Raw genomic sequence first — 22,044 nt, 5'->3', positions numbered from 1 at the left:
CTTATACCAAGGCTGGTCTAATGAGGGTTACTCACTGGCTGCACTCCAGCCTTATCTCCAGAAATAGCACAGTTAATGAGAGTTCAGCTTCTGTCTACCTCTGTTGAAGATAAACCAAAGAGTAATAGCTATATGTGCCTAGTTCTTTTTAGTGAAATATTTCCTTTCTAGATACCCTTCCTTCTTTTGCTCTACAAGCTAATATAATGAATAAGAGAAGAAAATGCATCTTTATCAAGCATTAACTACACATGATAGGTTACCAGACAAATTAACTTAAGCTTATTCATTTTCCAACAATAAAATTGTCATTATATTAGCTATTCCAAAAAAGATACAGAACTATGCATAGATAGAAACATCATGAGAAAACTTGCCTGCAATCATTTGGATGTGATAAGTGATCACATCATGCAGTATGTCCAGACAACTGGAATGAGAAAGAAGGAAAGAAGAAAGAAAATACTACCATGATATTTACACAGAAAAACCAAAACCTTTTCTGTTGAGCAGAACATTGATGGTCCTAATCTGAAACACATTCAGCTAACTAACACCAAGGAGATGAAAAGTTATGACTTCATTATAAGGAAAAGTATCTTTATTTTCAAAAAAAATAGCATGTGCAAAGCTGTGAGGTTTTTACCATTAAAAACAATAGCTAACATTTAGCATCATCAGATAAGTAGAAGTTTTTTTCCTTAAGATAGTTCATTTGGATTATTACCAAACTTCATTGGTTGTACTAAAATCCATTCCGTCCCTTGCATACATACCTATGAACAGGAATGGATAAAAAAGAAACATTACACAGAGAAACACTGCATATCTCTTCTAGAAAACAGGCAGGATATAGTAACTCCCCCTGTTGTTAGGCCACTTAAGAGCTATGCCACTTACTGAGGCTCTTTGCAAAGAGTAACCTGGGATGCAGAGAAGATTTGATTTCATTAAGTCTAGTTTAAATTCCAAATTTCCATACCTATTCAATGGCGGCAGATGACACTCAGTCAAAAATGGACTACTACTTAAGGTTATTCACATTCAATATCCCTTCAATATCCATTCAGTATCTCCAAAAACTGAAAGTGAAACACAGTAGAACAACTCAGTTTGTAAGACACTCTTCCTAGGGTCATCAGCACCACCACTTCTACGAATTCTTTTGACTTTTCCATTGCCATGTCAAGTTGTCTCTAGAAACTCATGATGGTAACAACTTGTTCAGATTTCTTACACCACAGCAGTCAAACATCTAAAAGATCCGTAGAGACAAAGTCAAAATCCTTGAAGATAGCCTGCTCCTTACGAGTTAGGAGAGCAACCTCCTCTGGAGGAGTCAGAATGGGCTGTTGCGAGGTAAACTCTTCATCAAAGTTGCTAATGTCAGTTGGCGCTCTTAAAGTGGGCACAAAAGGGGGCTTCACTTTCCTGGCAAACAAGGCATCCCAATCAACTTCCTGTAAAGAACAAAGCGAACAGGCCAGATTGACACTAAGATTATTTACGAAATATGCAGTAGAAAGAGGAAGGATTGCAGCCTGTCTCCCAAATCATTTGCAACAAGTCATAATTTCTACTAAGCACAAAAAAAAAAAAAATCCCCAAAGCCCCCCCCCCAAAAAAAAAAAAACAAAACAAAACTAAAAAATTCCACTTTCTACATAGCCTATGCTATGCTATTCTAACATAGACTATGCATCAGAACATACTACAGTTCAAACTATACTCAGTAAGGACAAAACTAAACTGCAGCCATGGCCAGGCACATCAGCAGATTTACATAGCAACTTGTGCCAACATTAAGAGCTCTTCGTTTACTCCAGTGCAAAGCCAGCCAGATGCTGTGAGTCTAATAACTTCTAGTAACATCTTTGCCTAGATGGCTATGCACCCTTGAACCAAAGCAAATGCATCTTTAACCTCAATTTCTCTTATGACTCATGTACATCCTGCAAGTGCAGGTGCCATCAAATAGAGTAACTGGCAATCATTGTCATCACTAGACAGCATCTTTGACTGTTGCAGTTTGATATAAAAAGGGATATTTGCTGATGGCTGATAAGGTAGGTGTATTTGTATGTAAAAGTAGCACAACTGGAAATAACAAACTGGTCTTGGAAGCTTACAGATCCCAGTAAACTCTTGGGGGAATGTCATTTCCAACATGACTTGAAACATTTATTCCTAACTAGAGCAACAAGGTGCAACAGAAGCTGCCATTAAGATATAACTGATAACTAATGGAAATTTGCCTCATCACCAACAGAAAGGCAAATCATTCTCAGCTTAAATACAAGAGCTGAAGGGGCGGAATAAAGGGAGCTTCTACCTTAAAAAAAGCTTGGATTTTAATCTCTTCTGCATCTCTTTCCCCTGCTCCCAGTCTACGCTCTGGACATTTCTGAAGCAGCTGAAAAAAAAATCAGTCCAAAATTAAACAACTGGAACAAGGATGGGCAGAAATAATACTCTGGGGTGGGGGCAGAGAAGGAGATGGGAGCCTTCAGTGTCTTGCCATACTCCCTTTGCGGCAAGGTCTTAAAACTGCCGGCAATAGCTCAGACTAGTACCTTGTAAACAACTTGCTAATATCAATACGATAGCTGCTATAAACTGCATGTAGCATCTCATTTTAATTGTGCACACATGATGAACAGCTCTTATTTAAAAACTGATCAAACCATCTCCAAATTACTCTGATATTCCTGCCCTTGAAGCAATGCTTCTCCATTTTAAAATTAGCAGCAACAGGCCTCAGTAATAAGCCTGCTTAGTCATCCTTAGCCAGAAGAGTAGCATTTGTGTAGAAAGAAAAAAAAAAAAAAATAAAGGGAAAATAACTACATGTGTAAATTTTAAATATTTCCTTAGCCTGTGTAGGCAGCTCTACATTACACACACAGATGCTATCTGGCCCGAATAGTGAATGTCCCCTCTGGATCTACTTATGATAAATGCAAATTTCTCAAGATGCTAAAAAATCCCTAGCCCATTACCTTGCAGATTATAGAAAGTGCCTCAGATGAAAGGAATCGTGGATATCGGACTTCATCATTGACAATACTGTCAAAGACTTCTTCCTCATCATCTCCAGGGAATGGTGACTGCAATTGTGACATTTTATTACTTAACTCACATAGCACCTGTTTCTTGCTACAAAACAGAGATGAGCATAGGAGGAAGTTGTAAAGATTAACTAGCGTTTGGCAGGCACTACAAACGAGAAAAATGTGATAGAAATATTAAATTTTAATAACCAAAAGGCCAGGGTAAGACTACTAGAACTGTTTTCAAAAATAAATAAATAAAAACAACAATTAGAAAACTCATAATTTAAATGCATGAGGAACTCCCAAACATGCCTGAAGTTATTTTTAAATATCTGAATGGCTGTTGGCCACTTTCACCAAAATTTTACTTCCTATGATCAGGTACAATCTTCCCCAAGACTGCTTGGTGAGATGCTGTTAGAGAAAGGTGGTCTTACCTCACCAACAAGCATCTCATAAATGAGTACACCCAATCCCCACCAGTCTACTGCCCGAGTGTATGAAACGTCTGTCAGGACTTCTGGAGCCAGGAATTCAGGAGTGCCACAGAAGGTGTTTGTATGGTCTCCAAAACCCATTCCTGTAGGGAGAGGCAGAAAAGAAAAAGGAAAAGGAAAAAAAAAAGTGTTGTAAAATCCAGCACATGCATTTCTAAATGTATCACATGCAGTCCTACCCTTTGAAAGCCATATTGATAAACTAATGTCCTTAACTATGCAAGAGCTCTCAGCTATGCTTGTAAATGTCATTTAGGAAGAATGGAGCCTGAGGATCCCCACAACTCTTAGGTCTCACCTTAGAAAAATCAAAGAAATATATAGACAATGCTTAAAAAAAAAAAAAAAAAAAAAAAACAGCAAAAACAAGGAAACTTCCTGGAGACCCCACTGCTCACTCAGGAACACATCTTGTGCTACCCTATACCCTAGCTCCTTTGGGGAAACAAGTACACTGTAAACTCCTTGATAAGTTTCCTGAAGAGCAGAAGCCAAAATACTCCTTTCAGGTTCATTATGGCCAGATAGATGAGATTTCTTTAGACAGGAATAAATACAACAGTTAAACAGAGCCACTTCAGTATTTGTATTTGCAAACACATTACCTGAGTGCAGATCCTAAAATTCATCCGGATGGCTCAACTTTGGCTTCACCAGAATGACTCACCTTCCTTACACAGTCCGAAATCTGCAATCTTCACAAAGCCTTCAGCATCTAAAAGCAGATTATCCAATTTCAGATCCCTGTGGGCAAAGGAAGGGAAAGAAAACAGTGAATGAAGTCTGAGGATTGCCATACAACAGCTTTTTTGCAAGAGACAGAAACTAGATGTTACTAAAGAGAATAAAATTAATTAAATAATATTTGAAAGATTCCCCCCCCCCCCCCAAAGGCTATTTTGCTGACATTTTCCTCTTAACAAAAGGCTCACAAAGCAGCTTAGAGCCAGGGGGGCTTATTCATCTGCTAAGAGGGCATCCCACAACAACAGGAAAACTACTCAACTGTCCCAATCAGAAAGAAAGCAATGACTTACAGGCACCCCCCACCCCTCCAGAACGTATCAACATGTCACAGAAGATGAATCACCTGCAACATGTCAGATGAGTATCTCCTAGATGACTTTCTTTACCTCAGGTAACGAAGACATGAATGATGAACATGCATCGATAGCAACATAAGATGGGGAAAATAGACAGAAGGATCAGAAACCCTAGCAAGATAGTGAGCTCCAGACATGTAGCTACAGGAAAAATACATTTTCAGGTCACTGAAATGTCTTATACTTCATTCTTTGCTGTATTACCTATAAATAATTTTCTTCCCATGCAAGAACTGGAGCCCCAAGACTACACAGGCTGTATAAAACCTAGAAAAGAGAAATAGTTATCAGGAAAGATATATGAGAACCACGTTAAAAATTTATAGTGCCTGGAAACTAGACTAACTCTAACTCACCGTGCTGTATGCTCTGGAAAGATATCTTCATGTATGCGCATCATAAGATCACCACCCGGGGTATATTCCATTACAAAACAAGCATGATGAGGTGTCTGAAAACAGGCAAACATGTTCAGAAGGAATGGATGATCAGAAGAATTGACCACTTCAAAGATTCGCTTCTCACAGTTCAAGCTGCCAGGATTCAAAGAATGAAGATGTCAATGTTAAAGGTTGGCAGAAAGTTCTGTTTTGATAAAGACAGAATGAAGGAGGAAATCTTCACACCTTACGCTGCAGAAATAAAAAAGTGGTCTTATTCAAGGATATATATAAGATAAATATTATATTATTATACAAAAGATAAATATTTGTGTTTTAGTCTGTTCTTCAGGTGAGTGTTATTCCATCAGAAGCTAGGAAGTAGCACTGTTATAAGCTTCCTGCTATTTCTGCTTTTAGTTTTAAGGCCACTCATAACCTTAACAGTATCAAGACGCAGGCATCATACCTACTAACAGTTGACTACAGGTGTGACACTGCAGCATCTGGCAATAGTACCATCTCTAAACAAAGCTCACCTATCAATTTCATCCCTGTTAATAATATCTTTTTTCTTCAAGGCTTTGATAGCATACAGCTTCCCAGTCACTTTGTATTGGGCCAGAAGCACCTGAAAGATAACAGAAATGCTGTACTCCAAACAGTTCTGATATTTCCTCACTGGATTACATTAACACCTTCTTGTCACAAATTACTTTCATCCACTCCAGTCATTCTCAAAACCAAGCTCAAGCAACTCCAAAGACTTTTCTGCTCCCTGTGCTGCAGTGGTCCATAAGGATGCCACTAAGTTACATTATTTTCAGAAACAGCAATATCATAGGTGCCCAGTGCTTTGAGAACATTTCAGAACTCTCACAGCAAGCAGCTAGGCATGCAGTTTTTACCAAAGAAGCTATTTCACTAATGATTGCAGTTTATAATAAAAAGAAGGATATTTATGGGCTTTATGAAATGATTTTGTCAATCCCCAGAGAGTTTCATCCAGGTTTTAAAGCAGAAACTCCTCAGGAGTTTTGACTGTTGACAGGAGCATTAACTGCTTCTGTGTTTGGGTTAGGTTTGTTCTGTATATCTGCATTGCAACAAACCTCTTGGTACTACATTTGTATTCGGACTCTGAGACAGAAACCCATCTTCACACTCACACTCCTATCACTCTCCTCCATAGAGCCTGCATTTCTACCCTACCTTCCCAAAGTGTCCACGTCCTAGCATGGCAATACAGTGAAAATCCTCAAGCTGAACTGCCCTTTTCCTGCAGGTAAACAGAAGAAAAAATGCTGAGTCAATACCCAAAAGATGCAGAAACAGTTACCAAAGGAGCATGTATTTGTAATGGAGAAGCAGCTCTGCATAGAGAACAGGCAAAGCAAAGAGCTGCCTCAGCTATCCTTTCCTAGGCTGAAATGCTGGAAAGTAGGCTTGCTTCCCTCTGAAGAAGGGAGCAGGAAGTTGAAGAAACTGCTCCCAGCAGTAGCAGTCCCTACCTTCCATCCCTTCTGGTAACAGGAGTAACAATTCTGCCTCTCCAACACTCACTCTCTCTGTTACTTCCCACTCTTAGGGTAATAAAATTCAATTTTGCCTACATTCCTTTCAGCAGGCTCAACAGCAATTGTGATAATCGGACATGAGCACGTACATATCAAGTGCCAGCAGGATACTGAGATAAGAAGCTCTCAGAAGGGAACTGGAAATGAAACAGGGGATAACAACAGACATAAGATGTTGCTGGAAAACAAAATATGTAGCTGAATACAGGGATGCTTTTAGAATGTTATGTCAGCCATAAGGTGTTATCAAAGAAACTCAGGCTGCAGAATCACTTGGAAAGAATAATAAAAAAGCATCCAAAAGCTTTAGTCTAGGGACATCTTTAAAAGGGAGCAGACATTCCATACTCCTCCGGTGAGTGAAATGAAGGGCTCTGTATGTACTCTCTCCTCAGTTTTCTCAGCGAGGACATAGATAGGTGGCCTGACTGCACTTTGCTAAAGAAAATCAGACTCCTCAGAAGCGATTATGACCTTATGAATGCAATTCTGTAATCCCACATACAAAATATTTAAACTATAAGAATAGCTTAGATAAATTTTGTTGTATGCGCTTTTTCAGTCAGTATTTGTTCACCAATATTATTATTATTTTTTTACTTGTCCTGTTTTAGATATATTTACAACTGTATACCCTTGTTGTATACAAGTTAACACACACACACACACACACACACACACTCTTACATACACACATGCACTCTTGCCCTGATTTAGGTGTATTTACTACTATGTATCCTTGTTGTATACATTTTTACACATAAATGCCATAGACTATAAACAACTTATTGTTTTACGCCTCCTTATGTAATGAAAGACGATACATATTGCATACTAGTAGAAACAGAAGAGTGTAAGGAGTACCAGAAGTGTTTTTGAGATACTCTACTTCAAATTCAGACATGTCTAAATACACTACACCAGAAAACTTCCAACACTTAAACATGAGGAACCACTTGAAGACAGTTAACTTCTTCTAAAATCACCTATTAAACTGTACTGTATAGTACAGTATAGCTCAAATATTTCAGCCCGATGCCTCTTTAATTTGTGACCCAAGACAGCTCATGCTGTCCACCTCTACCTTAGAGATGCCTGGATTGGAAATCCTGTTAGACTGGAATTGCAATACTTTTCCTCAACATGCAGCCTCTTCAAACACTAGGAACAAAGAGAAAGTTACACTATGTCATTCTCTGGAATCACCAAATCAGACCTGAACACTCACATCCTAATTTCTTCCTGTGTCCCCATCCAGCATGACCACAGACAAGTCCTTGCTATGGTGCAATTAGTTGTCACCTTTGCTGGGAAAGAGCAACATGAAAACAGATCATCTGTGGCTGCATAAGACTATTCCATACACCAGTGAATTGTCTGAACCATAATAATAGTGTTTCATACCCATTTTGCTTCTCCAGGAAAGGCAACTTATAATAATAGTTTTTTATTTATATATATATATGTTAGTTTAACTATTGTTATAAGTTGCCTTTCCTGGAGAAGCAGAATTATATATATAGATGCAGTACTTTCCTGCAAACTCCATGCCAAAATAACTCATTGGACTCAATCTCTGGAAGTAAGTTAGCTAATAAGGAGGTACTTGCATGAAGTATAGCTAATTTCTCCAGTACTTCTCCAAAATTTCTCCAAAAAAAAGTTAAAAATTACTGAGCCTTGGAAGAAAAATAAAAAACTCCCTATTGACCCAGATGATTACCGGAGAGTCTGCAGAAGATGGTGTTGATTCTTTGGAGCTGGCCGTCAGAAAAAAGCATGGAGACTTGGGTGGAGCTTCATCATCAAACGAAAGCTTAGCCACAGGAAAGTCACTGCATTTATAAGACAAAGTTTAAGGTGATTGCCTTGGAACACAATGTTGTACACAGGCACAGATATATCACTGGAAGCTATATAACAAAATTTAGTTCATTCCAACACATCGGACAAGAGGACTCCTTGATTCACATCACAAGTCTATGAAATATCAAAAAGAAATATGCTCCTTGAAATTAAAAGAAAATGAGCCAATATGCTGCTGATGGTTAAATTAAGCTGTTGATGTCTTCTGTTCCAACACTAGACTTCTGATGTTATAAAATTAATGCTGGATATGTACTTAGAAATAAGCAATTCTCTGATCAAGAACTTGAAACAAACTTGGATTCTAACAGCATCACAGTAGTTGACTTGATCTCTTTTTTTTTTTTTTTCTTTTCAAGATCTTGTGGATCAGTAGAAATAGTCTCTTCCACAGAATGGCTGATTCTCTAACAAATAATTTCACCAATTTTAGAGAAACTATTATTTAGAGCGTCTATAGAATATTCAAAAGCTTATTTATGTAACTTTTGAACAATATGTTAGGCTCATGGTTGGGGTACATGTAACTCCATGAAAGAAGAGTATGTTTTTAACCATAACAATCACATTGTGACCTTGCATAGAGCTCAGTTATTGTGCAGGTAAAAAACACTGAATGAGTGGAATTTTCCTTCCCTTACAGTGCAGAACTAGAACATCTTTCTGTGTATATAAAACAACTTTGGAGAATCTGTTTTGGTTTCTTCTTTATCATGGCATTTACTTACCACCACCTACAGTTCTTACTGCAAAAGATAAGAAAGATGCTAAAGTTCCCCTGGTCAGGAATATACTGCTCAGTATGATAGTAATCCTGGAAAACAGTCCAGTTGGTAACCATCAACCATAACTAGCCATGCTGTAACAAACATCTCACCAAAACCACATAATTTCAGGCAGCATTAGCTCAGTAGTAGCGTAGTGCTGCTAATGCCAAGGTCAAGGGTTCAGTCCCCATACGGGCTATGCTGAGGGTTGGACTAGATGATCTCCAAAGGTCCCTTCCAACCTTACCATTCTACGATTCTATGATTGGCTTTTCTTAAAATTGTGAATTAAGTTTCACAAAAAAAACTTCCACCATTATAGAAAGCTGCAACTGTATTTTAAGACCTATTCCTAGATGACAATCTGGAATAGGCATAGAATAATCGGAATGGGTCTTACCTAGTCAGCTTGGACACTGAATCAATAGGACTTTGCAAAGGAACTGGAGAGAAGTTGGTATGAATGGGATCATGAAACGAGGGGCTCAGACTGCTCATGGAACTACATGGAGGGAGGAAACTCATCATCAGGCGACCCCAAGCTGCAACATTTATGTTCAATTGAGAAGCTCTGAGAAATTCTTTCCCTGGAAGAGTCAGCATCCAAACACCAATGAGGTTACAATGCACAAATTACAATGCCATGAATTGTTAAATTATCTTTTCCATCAAATACTCATGCGTTACTCAAAAAGGCAGCCCACCTTAGGAAAACAGGCTTCTCTTGGAGAAGAACATTTAATAGTGATAGGTGAAATAGTAGATTTGTTCCATCAAGTTTGGCTCCCTATAACATCATAACATAATCCTCAAGTAAAGGTTACATAAGATACTAAAAAATATTTTATTTTAGCCAAATTTTCTTCTATTTTTACACTGCATTTTAATCATGCAGCCTGTTAACTGAAAGTTTCTGAAAACATCTCACAAACATTAACACCTGATCTTTTAATTATTTTTACCTCTTGAAGAATAAAAACATAACGTGTAGTGTATCCTGGCTGCCAAGAGCCCTCACTATATAAAAGTCTTACCTTATCTAGACTAATAGGAAAAAGTGTGCAGATAAAAGCAAGTAAATAAGTTATTAAAGACCCTAAGCTTTTAATCTGACTGAAATGCCAACTCTAAAGCTTTGACAATCAATGGCTCGTTCATGCTACAGTCTTCTATAATTTGGAGTTTTCCAGAAAATCCTCCAATATCTGTTCTTTCATCAGTAGGAGCATAGCTGGTTAAATTAGCACAGCTTAAGTACTGGATATTGCTAAGAAGTCTGTTTAAAAGCTAGTAATTATATCTTCCTGACACTGTTAATTATGAGTAGAAATACTGCTGCAATATCACAACATTACATATCATACTGCAGCCAGGCTGCCTGCACTTTTTTGCGGCAGGACAAGCTTCCACATTCTAATGAAGCCCACCTACTGGCACACAATAATCAGCAACCATTTTAATGTGTCTCACAAATTTAAGGGGAAGGGAGTGCATGCCAGCCTGTTACTGCAAACCTTAGCCCTCAGCCCTCTCACCCTTATGAGTAAGCAGTCAGTTCTCTAGCAGTTTACCTTTCTGTTTGGGGAAAATGCGTTTCTGTCGCTGCAGTCTGGGCCTTCTCTCAATGACAGGATTACAAAACATCACCTGTCAGAGGAGTAAAGGGGATTTGTTAGGACACTTCATTTACCCTGTGAGCACAAACTTGCATACATGCCTGCTTTCTCATCAAGCTCTCCGTTTATATATATTTGCCAAGTGAGATGTCACTCCTGCAGACAGACTGTGTTATTTTAGCTTCACCCTCTAAACATCTCAACTGTGTTTTTCAACTGTGGTTTTAAATACTGGAATTTTGTGCTACCTGAAATGCAGAAAACCTAAAAAATGAAGAGCAATTCATATCCTAAAGTTATACTAATTCCCAAAGCCATGCATAAAAAAACCCCTGCCGTAATGCACTTAGCCCATAGAAATAAACAAATAAACGAAACAGAGCAAAATGGAAGTATGAAGTCATCCTCCTACTTTTGGAGAGGTGACCAGAAACTTTTATCATAACACAGAGAAAGTAGTGAGGCTTTTAAGGGATTATGTGGATGATTTCTTCACTGATGAGACTTCAAGCTCTTTATTATTAGCTTCAGAAAGATGACAAAATAAGCATACCCAGAGGGAATCTGGCCCTTTGATTCTACAGTCTATAATTCAATATGACCATTAAGCCATATGTTTAATTAAAGCATCACCAATGACTCATAATGAAAGCAAATAAAAAAACAATGGATTTCACAGAGCACTCATGTAATTACAGAGCAGCTGCTGAAGAGTCACTCCAGGTTATGGCATGTGTACATCCTATTATATCATGTTGCTCCTTGTTCTTATATGTGATAATGATCCTTACATTCTAGAGGATTTCAGGTGCCATTCTGCCCTTCCAGATTATTGCTCCTTTCACTCCTTGCATCCTGAGCTGAGCAACTGATTTCAGGGCAGGAGACACCCTAAACAGACAGGCTTCTCTGAAAAAGAAACAAAGCTGAAATCTGTACCTCTGCAAAAAGTACTCCTTGGGGTTCAAGGGAGAGACACATCCCATGGCGTTTGTTATCAAGGAAATCATCCAAACGTAAAAACTTCACTGCACATAGTTCTCTCCAGTCCCTCCAATAAACTGCAATTTCTAGCTCACGAGACTGGAGAGAAAAAGAAAAGGGTAGGGGGGGAAGTAGCAGTCACATCCTGACCCATGCTCTGGCGATGGGGCACATACATGTGCCTAGACACACAGAGACACATGCACAGACACACAGCTTTTCCCCAGGCAACTTTCAGAACAGATCTTTTTCTTTACCCTGTAAAAATTCAATAAACAATGCAAGGAAGAACTTCTTTAATCCTTCTATTTCCCCAATTTTTCTGATCTTTTCAGACTTTCCCAGCTACAGACCCTTTTGGAGATAGCTGCCCTTGCTCCCCATTTCAGAAATCTCCAAGAGAGACATTTTGCTGGTGAGATGAAATAAAACCACTCAAATAGGGAGAGAGGGACAACAGATGCTGTTCAGGCTGAAGCTCTGCCAGAGATGCATTGCCTTGGGGGGGGAAGACAAAGATAACTGGCACAAAAAAGGATAAGGAGAAAGCGCCAATATAGAGTTGAAGCAAATGGAATAGCAACTAAATGAGCAAACCAAGTAAGGTGAAACAGAAAAACAAATACAACACAGAGGAATCTAAGGCAGTCTTACCCGGTCCAACTCAATGACAAAGCTCTGATCCCATGCCTGGTTATTAACTGGTCCCCAGTTTGTTTGACCAACCACTTTATTGTCCACTTTGAGCACAGCAAGGACTTCATCTGGACAAAGAAGAAAAATAAGAGTTCGGGAAGGATTAGGTACAACGTGATCCATTGTCTCTCAAGCTTGCAGAAAACAGATTTCTCACAATTACACTTATATCAGGCTAATGTAGTATCCAGATGAGATCCCCATGCCCCAAAACACCACTCACAATTCAACAGGGAACCCCATACTCACTACATGGCTCTTCGTTCCGCAGGTACTTTCCTGCACTGCTCCGGCCGTGGATACCCAGGCCAACTCGTGTTCGAGTAAGGGACCTCAGATCACTTGGGCTGCCACATATGGGAGAAGAACTAGCCATTCGGGAACGTCCTGGAACATTTTCCAGGAGATTCTGACACCCCATCAGTCTCACTTCCAGTGTGCCTGAGGAATTTCATCAGAGCAAAAAAATATTATTCCTAAAACAGCAAAGTGATTCCAGTCAGCCTGTCATCACAAAGGGCCAAGAACTTCTCAGGTTCATGACTTCCTAGTTAGCAGCTCAAATGTATCCCAGATTACTAATAGTTTGCAAATCCATACCATTGAAAAGCTTTTACTGACCTAGAAGAAATAAATCCAGTTCCCAGAAAAATCAAATGTCCATATGAAAAGAGGCATCACAATAATAAGGAGAAATTCAACTCATTCTTTTCAACATCCTCCCCACAACAACACATCATGCAGGATTTAGGTACCTGTAAGAGCTGTAGGTTTGATGACTGAAGTAGGTTGCACGTTGCCACGCTGAGCTCCCAGGGAAGAAGTATTTACTAGTTCCTGCTTGATGAGTGCTCGCTTTGGGTGATCAGGAGAAAGCTCACTAAGCTGATGTTCCAACGACAAGCGCAGCAGATCAATCTTCTGAGAGGACTCTTGCAAGCGACCCTGAGCCTAGCAATATGAAGTATAATACAGAATAGGCAAAAATTTTGAATTAACAGCCCTGGCCCTGGTATTTTTTTTTTAAATGGACTTTACTAAAGTCAGCCTCAGAAAAAGACTAATATCTTACTAATAGAAAATAAGAGGGAGTATTTTCCCACAGACCCTGAAACACCATCAGACTCACTTCCAGACTTTGGTGAGGAATTTCACCAAAGCAAGGCATATTATACCTAGAAGGGAAAGTGATCCCAATCAGGGGATCCTCACAGACAGCCATGAATTTCCCAGATTCATAACTCTTAGTTAATGACTTATCTCTACTCATTCATCCTAAATCATTAAGGCATAAGGCATGAAACAGCCCTCTTTAGAAGGTCTGAACAAATGCTTACCTCAGCCAAAAACTTGCGATCCTGCACCCGACTCCCTCCTAGGATCTTTAGCACATTTTTTGCCCCCTCAGCTACAGCAGCTTCAATGCGCAGGTGATGTCTCAGCTCCTCAATGCGCAGCTCCAAAGCACTGATGGTGGTCCCCGTCCTCACTGGCCATTTTGGAGATAAAATATGGCAAGGATACAAACTGATCAAGTATTTGGGATCCTGGGCTTTGGCCACATCTGTGCCAAGATTTATCAATTAATTAAAACACCTTACCTGCTGGATCCACTGCATCCTCTATCCCTTCTGCTGACTGAGACACCTTCACAATGTGCATACGGATTATTTCAATCTTTGTCTTGCTGTCCTGAAGCATTTGCCGAGCTGTAGCCAACAGCTTCCGCTCCTGCCAAGAAAAAAATCAAAAACAAAAAAGACCAAACACATATGGAAGGAGAGGACCATACTCATTAAAAAACAGATTATGTACAGTGATGTGTTCACAGATGACAATGAGATGGTACCTGAAAGAAGGGTCATAAATGATCGTGATATATCATACATAAGCAATTCTGCAAAGGAAACAATGTCGAGGACCAACGGCTTTAAGATACCTACCTCCATTTATAGAGGGAAAGTACAGGTCAAGGAGTTTTTGCTGGACTATGATACCAATGGAAAATGGTTGAGTTGCTAGGGGACAGGGTCTGCCTCCCAGATATGTCCATCTTGCAGTCATTGAGACTTGTGGCTCACGGGTCAATTGTGCTTAGAGAGTTGTGTGAGCAGAGATTTGGAACGTATTACAGCCCTCTACATAGCTGGTCTTATTGAATTAAGCTTCATAATAAGCTTGGATTTTTTTTTAATTATCCCTTTAATTTTTAAATATGATTATGCCAAACTCAGTAAGTGGAATGAATAGCCAGTAAATCCCTGAAGATCTCTCTCACACAAAGAGATACCACTTGATGTGTTCTATCCTAAACTACCTAGCCTATCAAAACATCACACTAACTCAGTGCACAACACCAACACTTTTGTACCTTCTTTTCTGATGTCAGTGATTGAATGTACCTCTTACATTGCCCTCACCATCTTCCCAGGCTTGAAACAGTTGTTGAAACAGTTTCTCTAGAGATAGTACTTCTGTCATGCTATTTCCTATGAGATACCTCTCTCCAGTTCAAATCTGCCTCTAACTTAGAGTCACCATGAACACTGAGGTTAGATGCAATAAGAAGTTTCTCTTATAGTCAGGTGTAACTTCCTTTGTTTCAGTTTGTGCCTGTTGCCTCTTGCCCTATCACTTGGCACCACTGAAAAGAGTCCGGCCCCCTCCTCTTGACACCCTCCCTTCAGGTACTTACAGACATTGGTAAGATCCCCCCTCAGTCTTCTCTTCCCCAGGCTAATCAGGCCCAGCTCTTGCAGCCTTTCCTCATAAGAGAGATGCTCCAGTGGTCTAATCATCTTTATAGCCCTACGCTGGACTCTCTCCAGTAGTTCCATGTCTCTCTTGCACTGGGAAGCCCAGAACTGGGCACATTACTCCAGATGTGGCTTCACCAGGGCTGAGTAGAGGAGGAGGATCACCTCCCTCAACCTGCTGGCAACATTCTTCCTAATGCCCCCCAGGATACCACTGGCCTTCTTGGCTACAAGGGCACATCACTGCCTTGTGGTTAACTTGTCTGCCATCCTTCTCTGCAGAGCTGCTTTCCAGCAGGTCAGCCCCCAGCCTGTACTTGTGCATGGGGTTATTCCTCCCTATTAACACTTCTAGGGTGGCATTCAGTCAACTAAGTTAGTCATCTAGACTAAAGCAATCATTTAGAGCCTGTAGTTAGTAGGGAAGAGGTAGGGCTTTCCAAAGGACCATTCATCTCAGAACAACAGGACAAGGTACTCTTTGTAGGAGCCTACCACTTTTCACTGAGACTACAAAGAAGCTTAGACAACTAACATCTAGCTACATGATTCCCACTTGTATGATTAATACCATTAAACGTATTCAAGAGCAGAAGTGCAATAGTATCTGCTGTGTCAGAAAAACTAAAAGAGTCAAAACTGACAGATTACAGCAGTCTGTCCAATCTAATAACCCTTCTCTGACATTGATCACTACCAGATACTTCATAAAAAGGCAGAGACAACCACATCACAAGCAGAAGTGGAATAAACCATCCTTTCAGAAAAGCCTTCTGCTAACATCCACTAGTTAGAAATTGGCTTAAGCTCTTGACGCATAAGATGTGTGCCATCCAATTCCTTTTCGATCTCCATTAAGCTCTTGAAATCTGTTAACACGTTGCAACAAGTCTAATGCAAGTTGTTCCATGCAGTAACATGACACGCTGTCACAATGCTGAACACCAAAATGCAAAGCCAGGATTCAGTCAAGTAGGCTTCACAAATGGATTTCTTTCATATACCAATTACCAGACAGAGCTTGTGCTTAAGACTTTAAATACAAATTGTGTTCCAGGAATCCTTATTCCCACAAGGTGGTTTATTCCTTCTTACCTTGGGTGTTGCATTTGAATACAGCTGGATCATATTCTCAGCTCCTTGTTTCACTTTCATTTCAACATGCAGCTGCCTTTTCAAAGCTTCAATCCTCCTTGCCATGGGGTCTGGGTTCCTTTCCCAGAGACAAGGGTCTGGAGATAAAGAGCCATCTGTGCAACAACACAATCAATACCATTAGTCATCTTTTCCTGTGTCATCTCACTCAATTATAGATTAGTCAATCTATAAAATATGAGGCTATAGAAGAAGGTATAAAAAGAGCTCACCTACAAAACTAGCTTTAAAATACTATTTCAAATGAAGCTCAGGCTCATACCTGTAAGTATTTCCTAGTTTACTGGTGACCCAGTATTAACAAGCACTCTTCCAAATTTACACTCATTCCTCCCATAAGGTACTTGGATGTTCGACTGCCCAGAAATTCTATTTAAACCTCTTCAATTCCCTCTACAGCCTACTCCTGAACATTGTCCACACCCCACACTTTCAGCTGGTCCTCTGCCCACACTGATCTTGCATTACCTCCTTTCAACTTGACTACCCCAATCCCAACTTTTTACTGCAGTTAATTTCATCAGCTGAGTATCCACTGCAAAAACTCTCAATACTCATGAGCCCTTGACATGAAGGCCTTCAGTGCTGAAGCTATCTAAGCAGATATGCATGTCAATCATGACCCAAAACCTACCTGTCTTACTCCCCTCCTTTTCTGTTATTACAATCCTTGCATTAAGTTCCTGAAGTTCCCAGTGCAGTTGTTCCAGTTTCTGGTTGGAGGATTTCAGAACATGCTCTATATGCACAAGATTCTTCTTGTCTGTTGTCACTTTGCGCAGGTTTTCTGCTCCCTCTTTAATTTTCAGTTCTTTCTGAATAGCTCGACGAATTAGTTCCTTCTCACCCTCCAGTTTTTGCTGAAAGCTTGGATCCATTAAGTTCACCCCATTTCCCAGCTGCAAGAGACAGCTGCCCTGCAATTAAGCAGTATTGAGCAAGAGGATTAGATATAACACCATTCAACCATTTTTAAGATACAGCAATACGCCCATAATATTCTACTACTTCTTTTAATTTAGAGAATGGTTCAGACAAATTCTGAAGCCAACCTTTTTACCAATTTTTGAAGAAGGCAAGACCTGGATTTATATTCCACAGGTCTTAGCACAGATTTGATCTTAACCTGACTTAATTTTGTTTTAAATCATAATGAAGACAAACCCTTATCAGACTTGCCTTCTTTTTATTTAATGTCTATATACAGCTATGTCACATGAGTATCAAAAGTCAGTTGTTACTTGCCTACAGTAAGTTTTTCTGGTATTACATAATAGAAACAGATCTTTACCTGAACACATCTTGACACTGACTCTCCAAAGACATCTACCAAATAACCAGTTGGAGCATTTTACAAATGTCACAACCATGCATTATCTCCCAGCTATGATCCCTGAAGAAGAAAAACGCAAAACCTACATCTGTTTTTATAACCGAACAAGCAAAGGAGTCAGCTTTACTTTCAGCTGCATTCAAAAAGTTAACCAGACTGTTGTTCTAATGTTTATTCTACCTGCGATTCACATGCAGTAAGGTTTCTTTAAAAAGTTGGTTATTTTGAGTTGTATTAGCAGCACTCAGTTCTTGGCTTTGTTTTATATAATTTTTTGTTCTGGTGAAATGTGCCTCAGCAATAGCTCTGGACAGAGTTTACAGACTCCAAACATACAAATCATAGGCAACAGCAGCACAGGTATATCACACACTGGACTCGGACAAGAGCTGGGAAAGCTTCATCCACAAAGAGCTACCTGACAGTGGAACAAAAAGATCTAAGCAAGTGCTTACACTTTTCTCTTAAACAGGAGGAGTGCCTTTAAGGCATTCATAGCAATTACTATACTATCAGCTTAACTCCAATTACTCATCATATTCCCCACTTAAATGCAAAAGTGTAGCAGTCAAGCTCCTCTACACTAACTGACTTAACATCAAGCAGTGTGAGCGTGTCAGTGACTAAAGACAGAACTCAGGAATCCTGACTTGCTTTCAGATTCTTTAATCAGTTGACCACATTTCTAACAATAAACCTCACTGTTTTTGTATTGCTCATATATTTTACAGCTTTTTAAGAATATGCTATGCCTCCAAAGCCCACACCATTCACACAGTAATATACAATTATTTAATCACATTATTAACATATTTTGTTAAGTATCTCAAAGATTCAAACAAACTTCTTGATGCGTTTTTGCTACAATTTCAGTGTAATGGTAAAATAATTAAATTAAAGAAGAAGAAGGGGGAAAAAATCTATTTTTAAAATTGGCCTAAAACCAAGTTGGGTCTGCAACAGACACAAAATAGCCAAAATAGGAGTTGTTCAGATCGGTAACAAAACAAAAAGTTTCAGACTAACATCCTGATTCCAGGAAGTTCTCGCCCAATTAGTAAAGCCAGGAATTAAGCCAGAGCTTTGAAAAACATCCAAAGTTTCAGGAGGAAGAACTTGACTCATGGAGTTCCTGAGTCACAGTCAACCTTTATTAACTATAAGCTGGAGAATCAGAAAGCTCTTTATCCTGTTTGTAGTAAGTGACTAAAAGGAGTTTATTTGTAATTCTCATTTAAATAAATATTAGGAAAAGCATACAGATTTATTTTCTCTCCAACCATGCAAATGGACATAAGCAATCCACCCTCTGGATCTGCTGGATCTACCCTCTGGATAGAACAAGTAGCTGGTGCAAGATAATGCTGAAAATGGTCCTGAATCCACAGACCTGGGTATTGATTCACAAACAGGGACAGACTAGACAGCTGCTAGACAAGTTTTCTCCTGTATCACTCTCTGACAAGGGCTAGCCTGAATGCCAGATAATGCATCGTGCTCATTTTCTATATAAATTTAGAATAAGCACGGCACATCTCACTGAGCCTTTCTTCTCCTCCATCCGTTGGAAGGTACCATAACACAGACACCACTTGCACCAGGCAGATAAAACACCGAGGAAGACGAGAAAGCTGATTTTGCACCAAGGTTGATACATTTTGCAAGCGGATTCAGAAATGTTGGCGGGGTGCTTGGACGCTGCCACTGCTGCTGGCGGGCTCCAGGAGAAGGTCGGTCCTTCACACCGTACTGAAACGCCTGGACTGCTTCCCAGCTAGCAAAGATTTAAGTGGCATCAAAGCTGCACCGAGGCCTGCAGCCCACAGAGACCCCATCGCTTAGGCTGCTGTGGCCAGCCCAGCCCCAAGCTTCACCTGCACTGAGCCCAGAGTGGGTCCAGCCTTTACAGCTGCACCAACGGCACGTTAATTAATTTGCGAACTGATTTCCCTCGCCGAGGCACGTTCGCTCACCGAGACACTTTAAATCACACCTTTTGCCCAACTTCTGCGAGGAAGCCTGAATGGGGGGCACTTGCACCAACTGCATCCGCTCCGTAAGGGGGGGGGGGGGGGAAATCACCGCTCGATGCTGAAAAGGGCGATCGCAGCCATGTCGGGAGCTGGTGCCCGTTATAATTTTTCTTAACGGTTACACAACTACTGGTAACTTTGGTACCAGAGAAGCCCCCGAGCTGGGCAGCACCCGGGCAGCCACAGGGCTAGCACCCAGCACCGCTTGGTGCAGCACTCCCCAGGACCATTTCTTCTTCTCACTCTTTTTTTTTTTTTTTTTTCCAGATTAGTCTGAAAATTCCTCAAAGCAGAAGGCACCTTCCCTCACTCTGGGAGGCTCGTTCCGGACAGTAACGCCTTCCCCGGCGAGGGGGCTGGCTGCTTCCCCTCACTCAGCCCGAACGGCCGCTCCTCCCACGACCCCTCGGTGCTGAGCAGGGAGGTTTTTCTCAGCGGGCAGCGGATTTCGCCCGAACGCCGTTTCTTCGGAGAGCGGGAGCGTTCCCGGGGGAGCCCGGCCGCCTCGCCCAGCCCCGCGCGCGCGCCCCGCTCACCTGCGCGCCGCCCGCCGCCATTGCCGCGCGCGCCGCCCGCAACCGGCGCTTTTTCAAACTGCGGCCTCGCCGCCAGCGCCCTCTCGCGGCCTCCCGGCGCCGCGGAGGGGAGGGGAGGGGAGGGGAGGGGAGGGGAGGGGAGGAAGCGGCGCGGCGGGAAGGCGCCCGGGCCAAGCCGGGAGCGGCGCCGAGGGGGGGCAGAGGGAGGCGGGCCGGGTCGGGCGCTGAGGAGACGGCGGTAGCTGCCGCCGCCGAGCTCCCTGGCGGTGACGGAGCGGCTTTAGGGGGTCCCTGCCCTCGGTGGCCCCAGGAAGCGCGAGTTTGCGCCAAAATCACAGGGATTTTCAGAGCGGCAGATCTTAACTCGGGCGCTGCTGGTTTCCTCACATCCCCTCCAAGTGGGAGCCTGGCACCGTGGTGAAAAAGCCCCGTGGCTGGTGCCAGGCGAGGCCCAATGTGCCATGCTGAGAAGATAGGTGGATTTCAGTTTTAGTGCTACAGACTGACTTACAACTTTGAATACCTGTTCGTAGGGGAGACAATTACTGCGACTCTCCTTCAGGCAGGATGCTGGAAAAGAGGCAATACCTGCCTCTAGTGCTGCCTATTGACTGACTTTTCCTCTGCAACACTCCCCCTCTGGACCCAGGATTAAGATATTGGGCTTCAGCTGCATATTTGAGTTAAAAATAACCCAAAAGCATTGACAGGCCGACAAGAGGCCTACCTAACGTGCATAAAAAAAAACACCCGCTGCTGCAATGTCACAGTGTCACGCGGCATTGATATGCAGTGTGTCGCAGGCCCAATGTTTAAACCAAGAAGATACTGCTTTCGAATAGTGGAGGCGTCCACTTCCAAGACCCCTCCTCAGCAGTATTACACAATGTTACTTGTTATTGCAATCATACGCTTTTTCTATCCTGGAGCAATATGCAACTTCCGAGTCAGAAAGTAATCTAGAGTTAACAGTATTCACACACACACATTTAAAAATATACCTAGAAATATAAATGTTTGTTTTCTTTTGATTTAATTAGAACAGGTTTTCTAACATAAGCATTTGTAAGTTATTAATAAAAGGAAATCACCAGAAAAATTAAAATTTTAAATCTAGCTTAATCAAGTTGAATTAATACAGCAAAGGTGTATTAAAAACATGCTGCTGTTGTTAACAAGGCAAGTGCCTTGGATATGTGAGGCGGGAGAGCTCAGCACAAGCCCTTGGAGTCCAGCACAGGTCCGTATGAGCCTGTAAAGCACAGCAAGAGCCTGTATGAGCCTGGAACAGATCCATACAAACCTGCAGAGCACAGCACAACCCGGTACAAGCCCACAGAGATTGGCACTGGCCTGTACAAGGCCACTGAGCCTGGCATGAGCCCATACAAGCCCATCGTACCCAGCAGAGGCCCAGAGAGCCCAGCATTAGCCTCTGTGAGCCCACAGAGCCTGCTTCAGCCCTGTGTGAGCCCCGTAGGACCTGGCACAAGCCTACATGAGCCCCTTGGAGCCTGGCACGAGCCAGGCACAGGCCTATAGGAGCCCATAGAGCCTGGTACACACTTGTATGAGCCTGTAGAGCCTGGCACAGGCCTGTACGAGCTCAGCCTAGGCCTGTACAAGCCAGGCACAAGCCCGTACAAGCCCATAGGAACCTATAGAACCTGGCACAGACCCATGCTAGCCCCT

The 22,044-nt window shown here is 41.4% G+C and overlaps 1 protein-coding gene across 1 annotated transcript; it reads right to left on the bottom strand.

Moving 5' to 3' along the window:
• Positions 1–320: 320 nt before the first annotated feature.
• Positions 321–20,415, bottom strand: PKN3 (protein kinase N3). The gene is made up of 22 exons (XM_062591020.1): positions 20,353–20,415; positions 17,085–17,367; positions 16,391–16,545; positions 14,141–14,270; positions 13,877–14,028; positions 13,295–13,490; positions 12,789–12,980; positions 12,498–12,607; positions 11,799–11,942; positions 10,815–10,890; positions 9,644–9,830; positions 8,334–8,445; positions 7,695–7,771; positions 6,246–6,312; positions 5,573–5,664; positions 5,010–5,186; positions 4,858–4,920; positions 4,218–4,294; positions 3,491–3,633; positions 3,000–3,107; positions 2,333–2,413; positions 321–1,460 (listed from the first exon to the last, which is right to left on the bottom strand). Exons 1-22 carry the CDS (start codon positions 20,371–20,373, stop codon positions 1,248–1,250), a joined length of 2,856 nt encoding a protein of 951 aa, XP_062447004.1. The 5' UTR covers positions 20,374–20,415; the 3' UTR covers positions 321–1,247.
• Positions 20,416–22,044: the final 1,629 nt, after the last annotated feature.

Source organism: Rhea pennata, chromosome 18, assembly GCF_028389875.1.
Source record: "Rhea pennata isolate bPtePen1 chromosome 18, bPtePen1.pri, whole genome shotgun sequence".
Lineage (NCBI taxonomy): Eukaryota > Metazoa > Chordata > Aves > Rheiformes > Rheidae > Rhea > Rhea pennata.
The sequence above is the reverse complement of the archived record's forward strand: the minus strand, read 5'-3'. Positions and strand labels throughout refer to the sequence as shown.